Raw genomic sequence first — 16,761 nt, 5'->3', positions numbered from 1 at the left:
CGTTCCTCTGCAATTCCAACAGCTTTATTCACCTGTAGCCACTCTCTTTCTATCAGGGCCTCAAAACCTCGGATGGTCCTGCTTCTCGGTTCCAAGATGATCTGGGCCAGGGAGGTCACCTGAAGCGTGGAATCCGTGCCTTCTGTTCCATGAATCAGTATTGATGCTCCTTCCCTGACAGGAAAGTCCAAAGGAAAAAATGGGATTCTCTGACATGGTCACGGAACGCTGTTGACAACATACTATTTTAGTCTTAATGCAGTCTGCTCTGTCCAGTAGGGTTTAGAGTCTAAATGAAGTATATTATAGATGAAAGTTTCTCTTGGGAAAAAACAAGACTATAATGAGTCCTAAATTTCACATGGCAAGAACTCCATGAAGTTATGACAAATTTCACAAAATAACTTAGCTGAATTTTCTCTCCCTTTTCAAAACACTTCTTATCACAGAAGGCACTTACATTTCCAGCTTTAGTTTATTAAAGCCCTTTCTCATCAAACTTATAAACATACACTTAAAATTATGTTTCTCACTTTGATTCTACCTTTCCACCATCAGCTGACAGCCCGCATGCTTAAGCTGTACCAATTGGGAAACAATTCCTACACCACACTTTGAGAAACAAGAAAAAGCAAAAACAAAACTGTCAATCTAGAAGGCCAGTGGGAGTGAACCAGCGGATGGAAGATCTCTCTCTCTCTGCCTCTCCTTCTCTCTGTGTGTAACTCTGACTTCCAAATAAATAAATCCTTAAAAGGGGGGGGGGGCATTCTAAGCTTCTGCAATAACTTACACTAATCTTTCTGCCTCAAGTCTCAAGGATTAGCAACCTTTAACTTTATGAATAAACTAAAATCGCTTCATATAACTCACATCACTAACATTATGTCATCTCAACTTGAGATCCAGATATGACAGCAAATAGCAAGTAATTTGCAGTAAGACAGCTGAGAGATGGAAAGGATCATTTTACTGTGTTAACAAAAACAACATGTTTCCTTTCAATGATATTTCAGAAGTATGGAGGTCAATGGGGGCCGGCGCTGTGGCGCAATGGGTTAATGGCCTGGCCTGAAGCGCAGCATCCTATATGGGCGCTAGTTCGAGACCCAGCTGCTCCACTTCCGATCCAGCTCTCTGCTATGGCCTGGGAAAGCAGAAGAACATGGCCCAAGTCCTTGGGATCCTGCACCCACGTGGGAGACCCAGAAGAAGCTCCTGGCTTCAGATCGGCATAGTTCTGGCCATTGCTGCCAATTGGGGAGTGAACCATCGGATGGAAGACCTCTCTCTCTGTCTCTCCTCTCTCTGTGTAACTCTGACTTTCAAATAAGTAAATAAATCTTAAAAAAAAAAAAAAAAAAGTAAAGAGGTTAGGCTGGTCCTCTGAGAAAAAAAAATAAGAAAACTTCCTTTTATTACTTTTCAGTTTAAGAAAAAGAAAATTGGTAAACTCAGAACTTAAAGATTTTATAGAAAAGGCTTGTTATTATTTAAAAATTTTGTGTCATAGAAGACATGTGTATGTGCATAGTTCACATTTAACAAACATTAATTATGGATTAAATGCCAGACTCTACGCATACCCTTTATCAATAACTGAATTATGTAGTAATTCATAAAATGATCTGATCACAAGATACAGAACTGGCACAAACTTTATCAATCTATAAACGTATGTCTGGGTAAACACAAAGTCTGCTTGCCAGCATATGTCTCTTTCCAGAACAGGGATAGGTACTTTACCTGTCAATGCACTGGGCTGCAAGGCAGGCAGTAGTCAGAATTTCCTTGACGTGAGTCAGCCAGTTGGAGGCCTCCAGCTTACTGAGCCATCGGTCCATGTTATGTGTTTGGTCATTACAAGCTTCCACAAGTTTGATTAAGCTCTCCTGAAGAATGTGATATCTTTTAAAAGAAAGAAAGGGAAAGTCACAAATGAAAACAAGAGAACAATTAAACAAAAAAACCCGCAATCTCCAATTCATCCAAGAGGAAAATCAGTTCAAAATACCACAAAAACATTTACCCTGCTATGTAGTAACTTGAGGATTAGAGATGCAAAAACCAATATTTAAACACTGTAGCAAAGATGTTTAAAATGCCTGTCATAGTTAACAAACTGCTCCTCATTTGAAGAGAGGAAACCCAGTTCACACAGCCAGATTACGACTGGGGAGAAATCCTGCCTGCACTTTGGGACAGGTTATAAGACATAGCCCTGGCTGGCGCCGCGGCTCAATAGGCTAATCCTCCGCCTTGCGGCGCCAGCACACCGGGTTCTAGTCCCGGTCGGAGCGCCAGATTCTGTCCCGGTTGCCCCTCTTCCAGGCCAGCTCTCTGCTGTGGCCTGGGAGTGCAGAGGAGGATGGCCCAAGTCCTTGGGCCCTACACCCGCATGAGAGACCAGGAGAAGCACCTGGCTCCTGGCTTCAGATCGGCGCGATGCGCTGGCAGCAGCGCACTGGCCGCAGCAGCCACTGGAGGGTGAACCAATGGTAAAGGGAGACCTTTCTCTCTGTCGCTCTCTCTCTCTCACTGTCCACTCTGCCTGTCAAGAAAATTAAAAAAAAAAAAAAAAAAAAAGACACAGCGCTGCTTACATTTGCAACCTATTCCCGCTGCTCTAACCTGACACCTTGGTATCATGAGCAGTGATACTCAAGATCAGCTCGGATCCCACTGGTTTTAGTTTTGACTCCTACTCATGGGCTCAGAAGCACTCCCAAACCACTCATTTGAAGTGTAAATCAGAGACTATATAGACAGAAGAAATGGGGTGAAAATCAGTGGGCCTGGGAAGAAATTAGGTCCCAATGGCTTTGATTTGGGAAACATCATCGGAAGCAGCCAATCCGTTCAGTCAGTTTAGCAACCACATGCCTACACTTAGAGGAGCAGATCCTCTGGCGACAAGGTCACGGCCAACTTACAGAAGAATGTTGACTAAACCTCATCCGTGGGCATCCAAGAGAAGCCCTGGTTTTGTTTATTTCATAACATGAGAGCGAGCTGGTTTTTTGAAAAAGCTGAAGTTCGGAACGCCGGATTCTGTCCTGCTTGCCCCTCTTCCAGGCCAGCTCTCTGCTGTGGCCCAGGAGTGCAGTGGAGGATGGCCCAAGTGCTTGGGCCCTGCACCTCATGGGAGACCAGGAGAAGCACTTCGCTTCTGCCAGCCGCGGCAGCCATTGGAAGGTGAACCAATGGCAAAGGAAGACCTTTCTGTCTCTCTCACTGTCCACTCTGCCTGTCGAAAAAAAAAATAGAAAAAGCTGAAGTTGAAAAACCTTTAGCTAGACTAACTTAAAGAGAGAAGACTCAGGGCCGGTGCTGTGGTACAGCGGGTTAACGCCCTGGCCTGCAGCACCAGCATCCTATATGGGCGCTGGTTCGAGACCCGGCTGCTCCACTTCCAATCCAGCTCTCTGCTATGGCCTGGGAGAGCAGTAGAAGACGGCTCAAGTTCTTGGGCCCCTGCACCCACGTGGGAGACCCAGAAGAAGCTCCTGGCTCCTGGCTTCAGATCTGGCCATTGCTGCCAATTGGGGAGTGAACCATCGGATGAAGACCTCTCTCTCCGCCTCTCCTCTCTCTGTAACTCTGACTTTCAAATAAAAAAAAAAAAAAAAAAAAAAAAAGACTCAAAATCAGAAATAAAGGAAGAGACATTACAACTGATTCTAAAGAAATATTTAAGATCCTAAGAGCCTTCTATAAACAATTATATACAAACATGTTGGATAACCTAGGGGAAAAAATGGATAGATTCCTAGAAGCATACAACCTGTCCCAAATCTATATCTGTTTGAGAAAATCTCAACAGATCAATAGCAAGCAAAGAGATTGGTACAAAATTTTCTAATTCCTGACCCAAAGAAAAGCATAGGTCCTGATGGCGTCACGGCTGAATTCTACCAGCATTTAACTAAAAATTAAAACCAGTCCTTCTTAAACCCTTCCAAAAAACTGAATACTTCCAAATTCATTTTATGAGAATAGCATTACCCTGATATTAAAGCCAGAGCAGGGGGCTGGCGCTATGGCGCAGTGGATTAGAGTACCGGCCTCCAGTGCCGGCATCTCTTATGGACGCCGGTTCAAGTCCTGGCCACTCCACTTCCGATCCAGCTCTCTGCTATGGTCTGGGAAAGCAGTAGAAGATGGCCCAAGTCCTTGGGTCCCTGCACCCAGATGGGAGACCCAGAATACACTCCTGGCTCCTGGCTTTGGATCAGCTCAGCTCTGGCCATTGTGGCCATTTGGGGAGTGAACCAGTGGATGCAAGACCTCTTTCTCTGGCTCTACCTCTTTCTGTAACTCTGCCTATCAAGTAAATAAAATAAATCTTTAAAAAAAAACAACAACAACAACATGGGAGCAACTTAAAGAAATCCTGCTGACTATGAAACATTAAAAAAAAAAAAAAAAAAAAGCCAGAGTAGGACTACAAAAAACGTCAGTATCCATTAGGAACACAGATGCAAAAGTCCAACAAAATAACCAACAAACCAAATTCAATGGCACATTAAAAAGGTAACTCACCACATTCAAGTGAGATTTATCCCTTGGAGGTAAGAATGGTTCAACACACACATACACACACACACACACACCAATAAACGTGAACCATATTCACAGAAGAACACAAAAATATGATCATCTCAATAGATGTAGAAAAACAACATCCTTTCATGAAAAAGACTCAAAAAATTGGGTATGGAAGCAATGTACCTTCACACAATAAAGACCACAAATGACACACACAGAGCTGACATACTCCTGATCATAAGATCATGAACAAGACAAAGAAGCACACTCCCACCACTTCTGGTACTGGAAGCCTCAGGCAGAGTAACTGTGCAAGAGAAAAGAAGAAATAAATTATTTGAAAACCAGATGATCTTAAAGAAGTATAGAGAAAACACAAAAGACTCAACCAAAAACTCTTAGAAGGAACAGTTGTTCATTGACATACAATGGAGCGCTTCCACACTAACAAAGAACTACCTGAAGTAGAAATCAAGAAAATCCCATTTACAACAGCAATAAAAAGAACACACTTCCTAGGAAAGTTTAGGGGATAAAAGATTTACATATGAAAATTTTACAATACTGATGAAAGAAATCAAGGCAGAATAAATGGAAAGATATTCCCTGTTCATGGATGAAGAATATTAAAATACCCATACTACCTTACTGATCTACAGATTTAATACAATCCCTATCAAAATTCCAATGATTTAATAGAAAAAAATCCTAAAATTTGAACAGGCTCACAATAAGCATCAAAAACCAAAGCAGTCTTGTTTGAGCAAAAAGAACAATGCTGGAGGTATCACATTACCTGATTTTAAAATAAACTACAAAGCTATAGTGATCAAAATATCATAGTACTGGCTTAGTTAGATAGATATTGACCAATGGAATTGAAAAGACAGCACAGAATAATTCCATGCATTTTTGGCCAACTGATCTTCAAATAAGGCTTCAAGAACACACATTAGGGGCCCGCGCTGCAGCTCAATAGGCTAATCTTCTGCCTGTGGCACCGGCACCCCGGGTTCTAGTCCCGGTCGGGGCACCGGATTCTGTCCCGGTTACTACTCTTCCAGTCCAGCTCTCTGCTGTGGCCCAGGAGTGCAGTGGAGGATGGCCCAAGTGCTTGGGCCCTGCACCCACATGGGAGACCAGGAGAAGCACCTGGCTCCTATCTTCGGATCGGCGCGGTTCACCAGGCTAGAGGAGAGAAAAAAAATAAAATAAAGGGACCGGTACAGACACAATTCTCTCTCTCCACTCACCTTACAAAGGCGAGCAAGACAAAGAACAGGCACCATTTTGGACATATATAAAAGCTGTGCCACCTCTGGGCTGCACCCACCCTCAGCAAAGCAGAAAAACCTGACTCTGGTGGGGAGAAATAACAGGAAGTTAGGACCTATTGAATGTGTGGAGCTAATGAACTGAGACTGTGGGGGAAAAAAAACAAACAGAGGGTGTATGAAAGAACTCACAGAGTGCCTGAGATGTGAGTAGTCTCAGGAGATGCCACAATCTTGATAACCTTGGTAACCCAGTGGGAGATTGCAGGGGAATCTGAGCTTACACTCAGGACTGAACAGATCCTTTGTCCTTGGGACAGGGCAGACAAATATTAAACCCACAGGGGCCAGAGCTCAGACACTGACTGCCTTCAATTCTGCTCAGCTGTGTGGAATTACTTCGCTTTTGAATAAAAAAAAAAGAGAGAGACAGAGAAGATTTACCAGGCCTAACCTGGGTGTGTCACCTCTGGCACACCCTTAACCCTGAAGAACTGAACAGAGCTCTCTGGCCACACCCACCACAAGCCTCTAAGGATCCATCAAAAGCAGACAGTCAACTAAATCTAGAGTCATAGTATAACAAGAAAAACCACCACAGCGAGGAAAAAAAAAAGAAGAAACCAAAGAATATCTCCATATCTCCATAATGCCAAGTAACAAACGCAAAAACCGAGGGAACAAGAACAAGGAAGACATTATAATGCATCCAAATGAACAAGACACCCCAATTCAAGATTATGAAGATGATGAGATAGAAGAAATACAAGATACGGATTTCAAAAAAATTATGATAAAAACATTTAGAAGTTTTCAAAAAAATTCTTGAACTACAGAAATCCTTACTGGACAGGATAGAAAATCTCTTCTGTGAAAATGAAATCTTAAGGAGGAATCAAAATGAAATGCAGAAACTAGTAGAACATGAAACTGTGATAGTGAAGAAAAGTCAAAATGAAATGAAGAATTCAATGGATCAAATGACAAATGCATTAGAGAGCCTTAAAAACAGAATCAGTGAAGCAGAAGAGAGAATATTGGACTTAGAAGACAGAGAACAGGAAAGGAAACAGTCAAACCAAAGAAAAGAAGAGGAAATTAGAAATCTAAAAAATATTGTCGGGAATCTACAGGATACTATTAAAAAACCCAACATTCGGGTTCTAGGAGTTCCTGAAGGCATGGAGAGAGAGAAAGGATTAGAAGGCCTTTTTAGTGAGATACTAGCAGAAAACTTCGGGGGTTTGGAGGACAGAGACATCCAAGTACAGGAAGCTCATAGAACCCCTAATAAACATGACCAAAAGAGATCCTCACCATGACACATTGTAATCAAACTCATCACAGTGAAACATAAAGAAAAGATTCTAAAATGTACAAGAGAGAAACGTCAGATTACTCTCAGAGGATCTCCAATTAGACTCACAGCAGACTTCTCTTCAGAAACCCTACAGGCTAGGAGGGAATGGCAAGATATAGTCCAGGTACTAAGAGAAAAAATCTGCCAGCTCAGAATATTATATCCTGCAAAGCTCTCATTTGTGAATGAAAGTGAAATAAAGACCTTTCACAGCAAACAGAAATCGAAAGAATTTGTCACCACTCATCCAGCCCTGCAAAAGATGCTTAAAGATGTGTTACACACAGAAACACGGCCATCAGTATGAAAGAAGGTAAAGGAAGAAAACCTCCCAGTAAAAGATCACAGGAAGTTGAAAGCATATATTAGAAATATCTTTGGGCCGGCGCCGTGGCTTAACAGGCTAATCCTCCGCCTTGCGGCGCCGGCACACTGGGTTCTGGTCCCGGTTGGGGCGCCGGATTCTATCCCGGTTGCCCCTCTTCCAGGCCAGCTCTCTGCTATGGCCCGGGAAGGCAGTGGAGGATGGCCCAAGTGCTTGGGCCCTGCACCTGCATGGGAGACCAGGAGAAGCACCTGGCTCCTGCCTTCGGATCAGCGAGATGTGCTGGCCACAGTGGCCATTGGAGGGTGAACCAACGGCAAAGGAAGACCTTTCTCTCTGTCTCTCTCTCTCTCACTATCCACTCTGCCTGTCAAAAAAAAATATATATATATCTTTGGGAAAATGGCAGGGCAAAGTTACTACTTATCAATAATCACATTGAATGTTAATGGCCTCAACTCTCCAGTTAAAAGACACAGACTGGCTGAATGGATTAAGGAACAAAACCCATCTTTATGCTGCTTACAAGAAACACATCTTTCCAACAAATATGCATGCAGACTGAAAGTGAAAGGTTGGAATAAGATATTCCATGCCAACAGAAACCAAAAAAGAGCTGACGTAGCCATCTTAATATCAGACAAAATAAACTTTAACACAAAAACTATTAAGACAGACAAAGAGGGGCACTACATAATGATTAAGGGATCAATTCAACATGAAGATGTAACTATTATAAATGTATATGCACCTAATTACAGGGCACAAGTTTATTTAAAAGATATGTTAAGGGACTTGAAGGGAGACTTAGACTCCAATACAATAGTAACAGGGACTTCAATACTCCACTCTCAAAAATAGATCAACAGGACAGAAGATCAACAAGGAAACAGCAGATTTAATCGACACTATAGCCCAAATGGATTTTACAGATATCTACAGAATTTTCAACCCTACATTTAAAGAATTTACATTCTTCTCAGCAGTACATGGAACTTACTCTAGGACTGACCACATACTAGGCCATAAAGCAAGTCAGCAAATTCAAAAGAATTAGAATCATACGATGCAGCTTCTCAGACCACAGTGGAATAAAGTTGGAAATTAGCAACTCAGGAATCCCTAGAGCATATGCAAACACATGGAGACTCAGCAACATGTTCCTGAATGAACACTGGGTCATAGAAGAAATCAAAAGAGAAATCAAAAACTTTCTGGAAGTAAATGAGGATAACAGCACAACATTTCAAAACTTATGGGATACAGCAAAAGCAGTGTTAAGAGGAAAGTTTATATCAATGGGTGCCTACATCAAGAAACTCGAAAGGCACCAAATAAATGAGCTTTCAATGCAGCTCAAGGATCTAGAAAAACTGCAGCAAACTAGACCCAAAACTAGTAGGAGAAGAGAAATGATTAAAATCAGAGAAGAAATCAACAGGATTGAATCCAAAAAAAAAAAATTACCTGAGATCAGCCAAATGAAGAGTTGTTTTTTTGAAAAAACAAATAAAACTGACACACCATTGGCCCAACTAACTAAAAAAATAAAATACCCAAATCAATAAAATCAGAGATGAAAAAGGAAATGTAACAGACACCACAGAAATAAAAAGAATCATCAGAAATTACTACAAAGAGTTGTATGCCAGCAAACAGGGAAATCTATCAGAAATGGATGGATTCCTGGACACATGCAACCTACCTAAATTGAACCAGGAAGACATAGAAAACCTAAACAGACCCATAACTGACAGAAATTGAAACAGTAATAAAGGCCCTCCCAACAAAGAAAAGCCCAGGACCAGATGGATTCACTGCTGATTTCTACCAGACATTTAAAGAAGAACTAACTCCAATTCTTCTCAAACTATTCAGAACAATCGAAAAAGAGGGAATCCTCCCAAATTCTTCCTATGAAGCCAGCATCACTTTAGTCCCTAAGCCTGAAAAAGATGCAGCATTGAAAGAGAATTACAGACCAATATCCCTGATGAACATAGATGCAAAAATCCTCAATAAAATTCTGGCCAATAGAATGTAACAACACATCAGAAAGATTATCCACCCAGACCAAGTGGGATTTATCCCTGGTATGCAGGGATGGTTCAATGTTTGCAAATCAATCAATGAGATACACCACATTCACAAACTACAGAAGAAAAACCACATGATTATCTCAATAGATGCAGAGAAAGCATTTGATAAAATACAATATCCCTTTCATGATGAAAACTGTAAGCAAACTGGGTATAGAAGGAACATTCCTCAATACAATCAAAGCAATTTATGAAAAACCCACGGCCAACATCCTACTGAATGGGGAGAAGTTGGAAGTATTTCCACTGAGATCTGGTACCAGACAGGGATACCCACTCTCACCACTGCTATTCAGTGTAGGTCTGGAAGTTTTAGCCAGAGCCATTAGGCAAGAAAAAGGAATTACAGGGATACAAATTGGGAAGGAAGAAGTCAAACTATCCCTCTTTGCAGATATGATTCTTTATTTAGGGGATCCAAAGAACTCTACTAAGAGACTATTGGAACTCATAAAAGAGTTTGGCAAAGTAGCAGGATATAAAATCAATGCACAAAAATCAACAGCCTTTGTATACGTAGGCAATGCCACAGCTGAGAAAGAACTTCTAAGATTGATCCCATTCACAATAGCCACAAAAACAATCAAATACCTTGGAATAAACTTAACCAAGGACGTTAAAGATCTCTACAATGAGAATTACAAAATCTTAAAGAAATAGAAGATACCAAAAAATGGAAAAATCTTCCATGTTCATGGATTGGAAGAATCAATATCAAAATGTCCATTCTCCCAAAAGCAATTTATAGATTCAATGCACTACCAATCAAAATACCAAAGACATTCTCAGAGCTGGAAAAAAAAAATGATGCTGAAATTCAATGGAGGCACAGGAGACCTCGAATAGCTAAAGCAATCTTGTACAACAAAAATAAAGCCGGAGGCATCACAATTCCAGATTTCAGGGCATACTGCAGGGCAGTTATAATCAAAACAGCATGGTACTGGTACAGAAACAGATGGATAGACCAATGGAATAGAATAGAAACACCAGAAATCATTCCAAACATCTACAGCCAACTTATATTTGATCAAGGATCTAAAACCAAATCCTGGAGCAAGGAGAGTCTATTCAATAAATGGTGCTGGGGAAACTGGATTTCCACATGCAGAAGTATGAAGCAAGACCCCTACCTTACACCTTACACAAAAATCCACTCAACATGGATTAAAAATCTAAATTTATGACCTGACACCATCAAATTATTAGAGAACATTGGAGAAATCCTGCAAGATATTGGCACAGGCAAAGACTTCTTGGAAAAGACCCCAGAGGCACAGGCAGTCAAAGCCAAAATTAACAATTGGGATTGCATCAAATTGAGAAGTTTCTGTACTGCAAAATAAACAGTCAGGAAAGTGAAGAGGAAACCGACAGAATGGGAAAAAAGATTTACAAACTATGCAACAGAAAAGGATTAATAACCGGAATCTACAAAGAGATCAAGAAACTCTACAACAACAAAACAAACAACCCACTTAAGAGATGGGCCAAGAACCTCAATAGACATTTTTCTTCTTCTTTTATTTATTCATTTATTTTTTGACAGGCAGAGTGGACAGACAGAGAGAGAGGAGAGAGAGAGAGAGAAAGGTCTTCCTTTGCCATTGGTTCACCCTCCAATGGCCGCCACAGCCAGCGTGCTGCGCTCAGCGCACCACGCTGATCTGAAGCCAGAAGCCAGGTGCTTCTCCTGGTCTCCCATGGGTGCAGGGCCCAAGTACTTGGGCCATCCTCCACTGCACTCCCGGGCCACAGCAGAGAGCTGGCCTGGAAGAGGGGCAACCGGGACAGAATCCGGCGCCCTGACTGGGACTAGAACCCGGTGTGCTGGCGCCAATAGACATTTTTCAAAAGAGGAAATCCAAATGGCCAACAGATACATGGGAAAAAAAATGTTCAGGATCACTAGCAATCAGGGAAATGCAAATCAAAACCACAATGAGGTTTCACCTCACCCCTGTGAGAATGGCTCACATAAAGAAATCTACCAACAACAGATGCTGGTGAGGATGTGGGGAAAAAGGTTCACTAACCCACTGTTGGTGGGAATGCAAACTGGATAAGCCACTATGGAAGTCAGTCTGGAGATTCCTCAGAAACCTGAATATAACCCTACCATACAGCCCAGCCATCCCACTCCTTGGAATGTACCCAAAGGAAATTAAATTGGCAATTAAAAGAGCTGCCTGTACCTCAATTTTCATTGCAGCTCAGTTCACAATAGCTAAGACCTGGAATCAATCTAAATGCCCATCAACAGTAGACTGGATAAAGAAATTATGGGATATGTACTCTATAGAATACTATACAGCAGTAAAAAACAATGAAATCCGGTCATTCGCAACAAAATGGAGGAATCTGGAACACATCATGCTGAGTGAAATAAGTCAGTCCCAAAGGGACAATTATCATGTGTTCTCACTGATCGGTGACAACTAACCAAGCACCTGTTGAAGTGAAATGGACACTATGAGAAACAGTGACTTGATCAGCCCTTGTCCTGAATGTTGACGAACAACTTAATACTTTATCCCTTTTAGTATTTTTTTTTGTTTGTTTTACTTAATACTATTGGTTGAACTCTGTAATTAACACACAATTATTCTTAGGTGTTGAAATTTAACTGAAAAGTGATCCCTGTTAAATGTAAGAGTGGGAATAAGAGAGGGAGGAGCTGTCCTATTTGGACATGCTCAAGCTGACTTGCCGTAAGTGGCAGAGTTAGAAATGTGCCAGGGGATTCCAATTCAATCCCATCAAGGTGGCCTGTACCAATCCCATCTCACTAGTCAAAGTGATCAATTTCAGGTCACAACTGATCATAATGATAGGATTAAGTGTCAAAAGGATCACATAAACAAGACTAGTGTCTGCTAATTCTATCTGATAGAATTAAGGAGAAGAGAACGATCTAACATGGGAAGCGGGATACACAGCAGACTCATAGAATGGCAGATGTCCTAAACAGCACTCTGGCCTCAGAATCAGCCCTTAAGGCATTCAGATCTGGCTGAAGAGCCCATGAGAGTATATTAGGCATGGAAAGCCAAGACACTCTGGCAAAAAAAAAAAAAAAAACCTAAATGAAAGAACTCTGCGAGTGAGATCCCAGTGGAAAGAACAGGCCATCAAAGAAGGAGGTACCCTTCTCTGAAGGGAGAAGAGAACTTCTCCTTTGACTATGACCTTGCCTAAATAAGATCAATGTCCACGAACTCAAAAGGCTTCCATAGCTTTGGCAACTCATGACTAGAGCCTGGGGAGATTTCTGATGCCATAAACAAGAGTGTCAATTTGTTAAGTCAACAACAGGAGTCACTGTGAACTTACTCCTCATGTAGGATCTCTGTCCTTAATGTGTTGTTCAATGTGAACTAATGCTGTAACTAGTACTCAAACAGTACTTTACACTTTGTGTTTCTGTGTGGGTGCAAACTGTTGAAATCTTTACTTAATATATACTAAATTGATCTTCTGTATATAAGGATAATTGGAAATGAATCTTGATGTGAATGGAATGGGAGAGGGAGCGGGAGATGGGAGGGAAGTTATGGGGGAGGGGGGCGGAAGCCACTGTAATCCATAAGCTTTAATTTGGAAATTTGTACTTATTAAATAAAAGTTAAAAAAGAGAGAAAGTCACAGTAAAAAAAAAATTGCTTTTTTTTTTTAATTTATCAGGTAGAGTTACAGAAAGTGAGAGGGAGAGGGGGAGGGAGGGAGAGGGAGAGAGAGAGAGAGGTCTTCCATCCACTGGTTCACTAAGAGTAAATCTTAAATGTTTTCACCACATACAGGAAAGTATATAAGGCAATGCATGTTAATTAACTGATCCGAGATCTGTACCTATATCAAAACAGTATATTTTACCCTGTAAATATACACAATTTGTGTCCATTAAACATTAATACAGCTGACCCCCCCCCAAAAAAAAAAAAACAACCCCAGACACAATGAGAAGATTTTCAAACAGATTGCTCCTAAATTAACATGTACATTTCATTTAAGCACTTGTGTTTTCTGAACAGCTAAGGTCTCACCCACTCTAATTATCTTCCAATAAGGATCCCTCGGTCTCCAGTTTTTTACCTCTCAATGGACTTGTGAATTCGCCTCCACTGGGGATAATGAGCTTCTTGTTCAAAGCCGCCTCCTTTGGCCCTAGCTTGCTGAGCCACGTTTAGAGAGCGTGTGTCAATGATGTAGCCGCGCTTCCCTGCCCTGAGGGTAGCATTTATTAGCTTCTCATCTTCCTTGCACCTTCTCCCATTTGTGCCAGTGAGTGGCTGACCACTGCGCATAATCACCTAGAAATACAATACAGCTGAAAATTCAGTAACAGTTGCCTTTAAAGGTTCTGAAAACACAAGGGAATGAACGAGGTTATGAGTATCTCAAAAGCGACTGTGCAGAACTTTGGAGATTTGACGCAAAAGCAAAGAAATATTTCCATGTGTGAATGACTGTAAAAGAAGATAACTCTTACACTTTTAGATAATCTGTCTTCCTACTCTCAAAGTACTTTCACACAATAAATTCTATCACCTTTTTCAGATCAAATATTGTAATCTACTTAGTCCATGAGTCGAATACCCAGTAGACCTGGCCTGTGATGAAGACAATAATGGCCAATGAGCCAATAAAGCCTGACCTTGTGAAAGAGTAAAATATCCCATCCCAAATACATTTCTTTGATGTATTCCAACTTGCTTGTTCACAGCAACTGCTGACTTCTACAAGCACAGGAATGGCTCTGAAAAGCTGGCCTTTCATGAAACAAAATGTGTATCTATCCACATTAGGAAGGAGCAGACACAGCACAGGCTTTCCGGAGAGCCACCTCCTTCTGCCTAGGAGGATCTTGATAGAGAAAAGAGATCGGAGTCTGGCCCACAGGGATGACCACAGGTGGCCACTGCTGGGGAAATTTCATCTGCATTACCAGACAACCCTTGTAGGCTGTGCAGGTCCTCCCCCAACCTTTCAGAGCCTGCACCACCTCCCTCAAGGACACAGCCCTGTCTCTGCTATTATCTAATAAAAGTTCAGCCACCTGGCTACATAGTCCCATGCCCTAGGCACATAATCACATTTGGATGTTCTTTATCCTTCTATTTTCAGTTTATTTGCCAGACTAACTTATCAGCTCTTTTGAGGGGATAGTAAATTTATGACTCCCCATAACTTCAACTTTATATACAAGGTTGACAGGCTTTAGGAAGAATTATTTAAAAGTACCAATGGCAAAATAAGAAAGTGTATGCAATTTGTTTTGTTAGAGAAATTGTTTTAAATATCTCAAAAGCTGCTGATCTTTGGCTTATTCTCAGTAGCACTCTGCCATCCTTTTCAGTACTCCAAGACTTACCCACTTGTCTGTAAACACTGCAAACTTTGCTCAAGAAACAAGTACTGGGACCAGCGCTATGGCATAATAAGCTAAGCCCTAGCCTGCGGCGCTGGCATCCTATATGGGCACTGGTTCTAGTCCCAGCTGCTCCTCTTCCAATCCAGTTCCCTGCTATGGCCTGGGAAAGCAGAAGATGACCCAAGTGCCTGGGCCCCTGCAAGTACCTATAATACTAATCTGATTCCTGGTTAATAATATAGAATTATTCAGCGGATCATCACTATTTGCTGATGCACTAACTACCAGGAAATTTAATGTGACCAAGAAAGGTCATCTAGAGGATGGCAATGCTGAACTCTCAGGCAGGCTTACCACTCAAATGGGCTTAGTGTTAGTTGTTAAAATGCTTTATAAGGAATCTTCCGAAGAGCACTACTACTAAGCATGCAGGATAGATGGCCTGTTGACTAAGCAACATATTAACAAAAAAAAATCTTTTTATCTTAAATATCCATGTCTGACATATTAGGAGGAAAAAGAAAACAGAAGATAGTTATAACTTATTTACTTATTATTGATTTAAAAATGAACAGTTTATTGCCTGAGAGAAAATGAGAAAGAAGAGAGATTAAAAAACTATTTTGCAAACATGTACACACAAGGCCTGTGCCTGTTCAATTCACGACTCATACCTAACTTATTACTAAATGAAAAAATCTCCCTTTTGAAAATACAAACATCTTAATTCACCTTAGCCAGGGAAATCTGGCAAGAATAATTAAAGTATCTCATCATTATTCTGGGCAGAGAAAGTTCCCATAAGAATAAAGCTGCAAGGGGCTGGAGCTGTGGTGTAGCAGGTGAGGCTGCTGTCTGTAGTGCCAGCATCCCATGTGGGCGCCGGTTCAAGACCCAGCTGCTCCATTTCCAGTCCAGCTCTCAGCTGTGGCCTGGGAGGACAGCGGAGGATGACCCAGGTCCTTGGGCCCCTGCACCCACATGGGAGACCTAGAAGAAGCACCTGGCTTCGGATTGGCCCAGCTCTGGCCATTGCAGCCATCTGGGGAGTGAGTCAGCAGATGGAAGATCTCTCTTCTAACTCTGCCTTTCTGTGGCTCTGCCTTCTGAACAAATAATCTCTTTTGAAAAAAAAAGATAAAACTGCAAGGATTAAACAAGACACTGGTTTCCTTTGTGTCCTGTTTTCTGAAGCTAAGTTTATCTGGGCTTTAACCCCCCCACACACAACTTTTTTTTTTATTATTTTTAAGTTTAGTTTTTAACAAATTCTATGTAATTTATAGATAAAATAAACCTTTTAAAAAAAGGAACTGTATTTATTTGAAAGACAGTTACAGGGGGAGGTAGAGACAGAGCCAGAGGTGTCCCATCCACTGGTTCACTCTCCAAATGGCCATGACAGCCACAGCTGAGCCGATCCGAAGCCAGGAGCTCCATCCAGGCCTCCCACATGGGTGTGGGGGCCCAAGGATTTGGGCCACCCTCCACTGATTTCCCAGGTGCATCAGCAGAGAGCTGTATCAGAAGTGGAGCAGCCAGTGCCCAAATGGGATGCTGGCACTGCAGGCAGGGGCTTTAACCCACTGTGCCACAGCGCCGGCCCCTGTAGATACAACTCTAAGAACATTATGATATTCCCTTCCTCTCTCTCTCCCTCACCTTATCTGGGCTTTTTCAGAGAAAGGATTCAGTCATATCTTCATCACAGAAAACACACTACTCCTGATTCCTTAAAGTTTACATGAAGGAAGCCCTAGTAGGAGAGACCCAGCAAAACACTA

General features: G+C 41.6%; 1 protein-coding gene across 1 annotated transcript in view; it reads right to left on the bottom strand.

Annotated features, from left to right (window-relative positions):
• Positions 1-16,761, bottom strand: part of MTMR9 (myotubularin related protein 9) — an 82,443-nt gene that overhangs the window by 16,714 nt on the left and 48,968 nt on the right. The window contains exons 5-7 of the mRNA XM_062213009.1: positions 13,699-13,916; positions 1,747-1,908; positions 33-174 (exon numbers count right to left, since the gene is read on the bottom strand). Coding sequence (XP_062068993.1) covers positions 33-174; positions 1,747-1,908; positions 13,699-13,916 — 522 coding nt within the window. The remainder of the gene's footprint in view (positions 1-32; positions 175-1,746; positions 1,909-13,698; positions 13,917-16,761) is intronic.

This window comes from Lepus europaeus, chromosome 16 (genome assembly GCF_033115175.1).
Source record: "Lepus europaeus isolate LE1 chromosome 16, mLepTim1.pri, whole genome shotgun sequence".
Classification (NCBI taxonomy): domain Eukaryota; kingdom Metazoa; phylum Chordata; class Mammalia; order Lagomorpha; family Leporidae; genus Lepus; species Lepus europaeus.
This window is presented reverse-complemented; position numbering and strand designations above follow the sequence as displayed.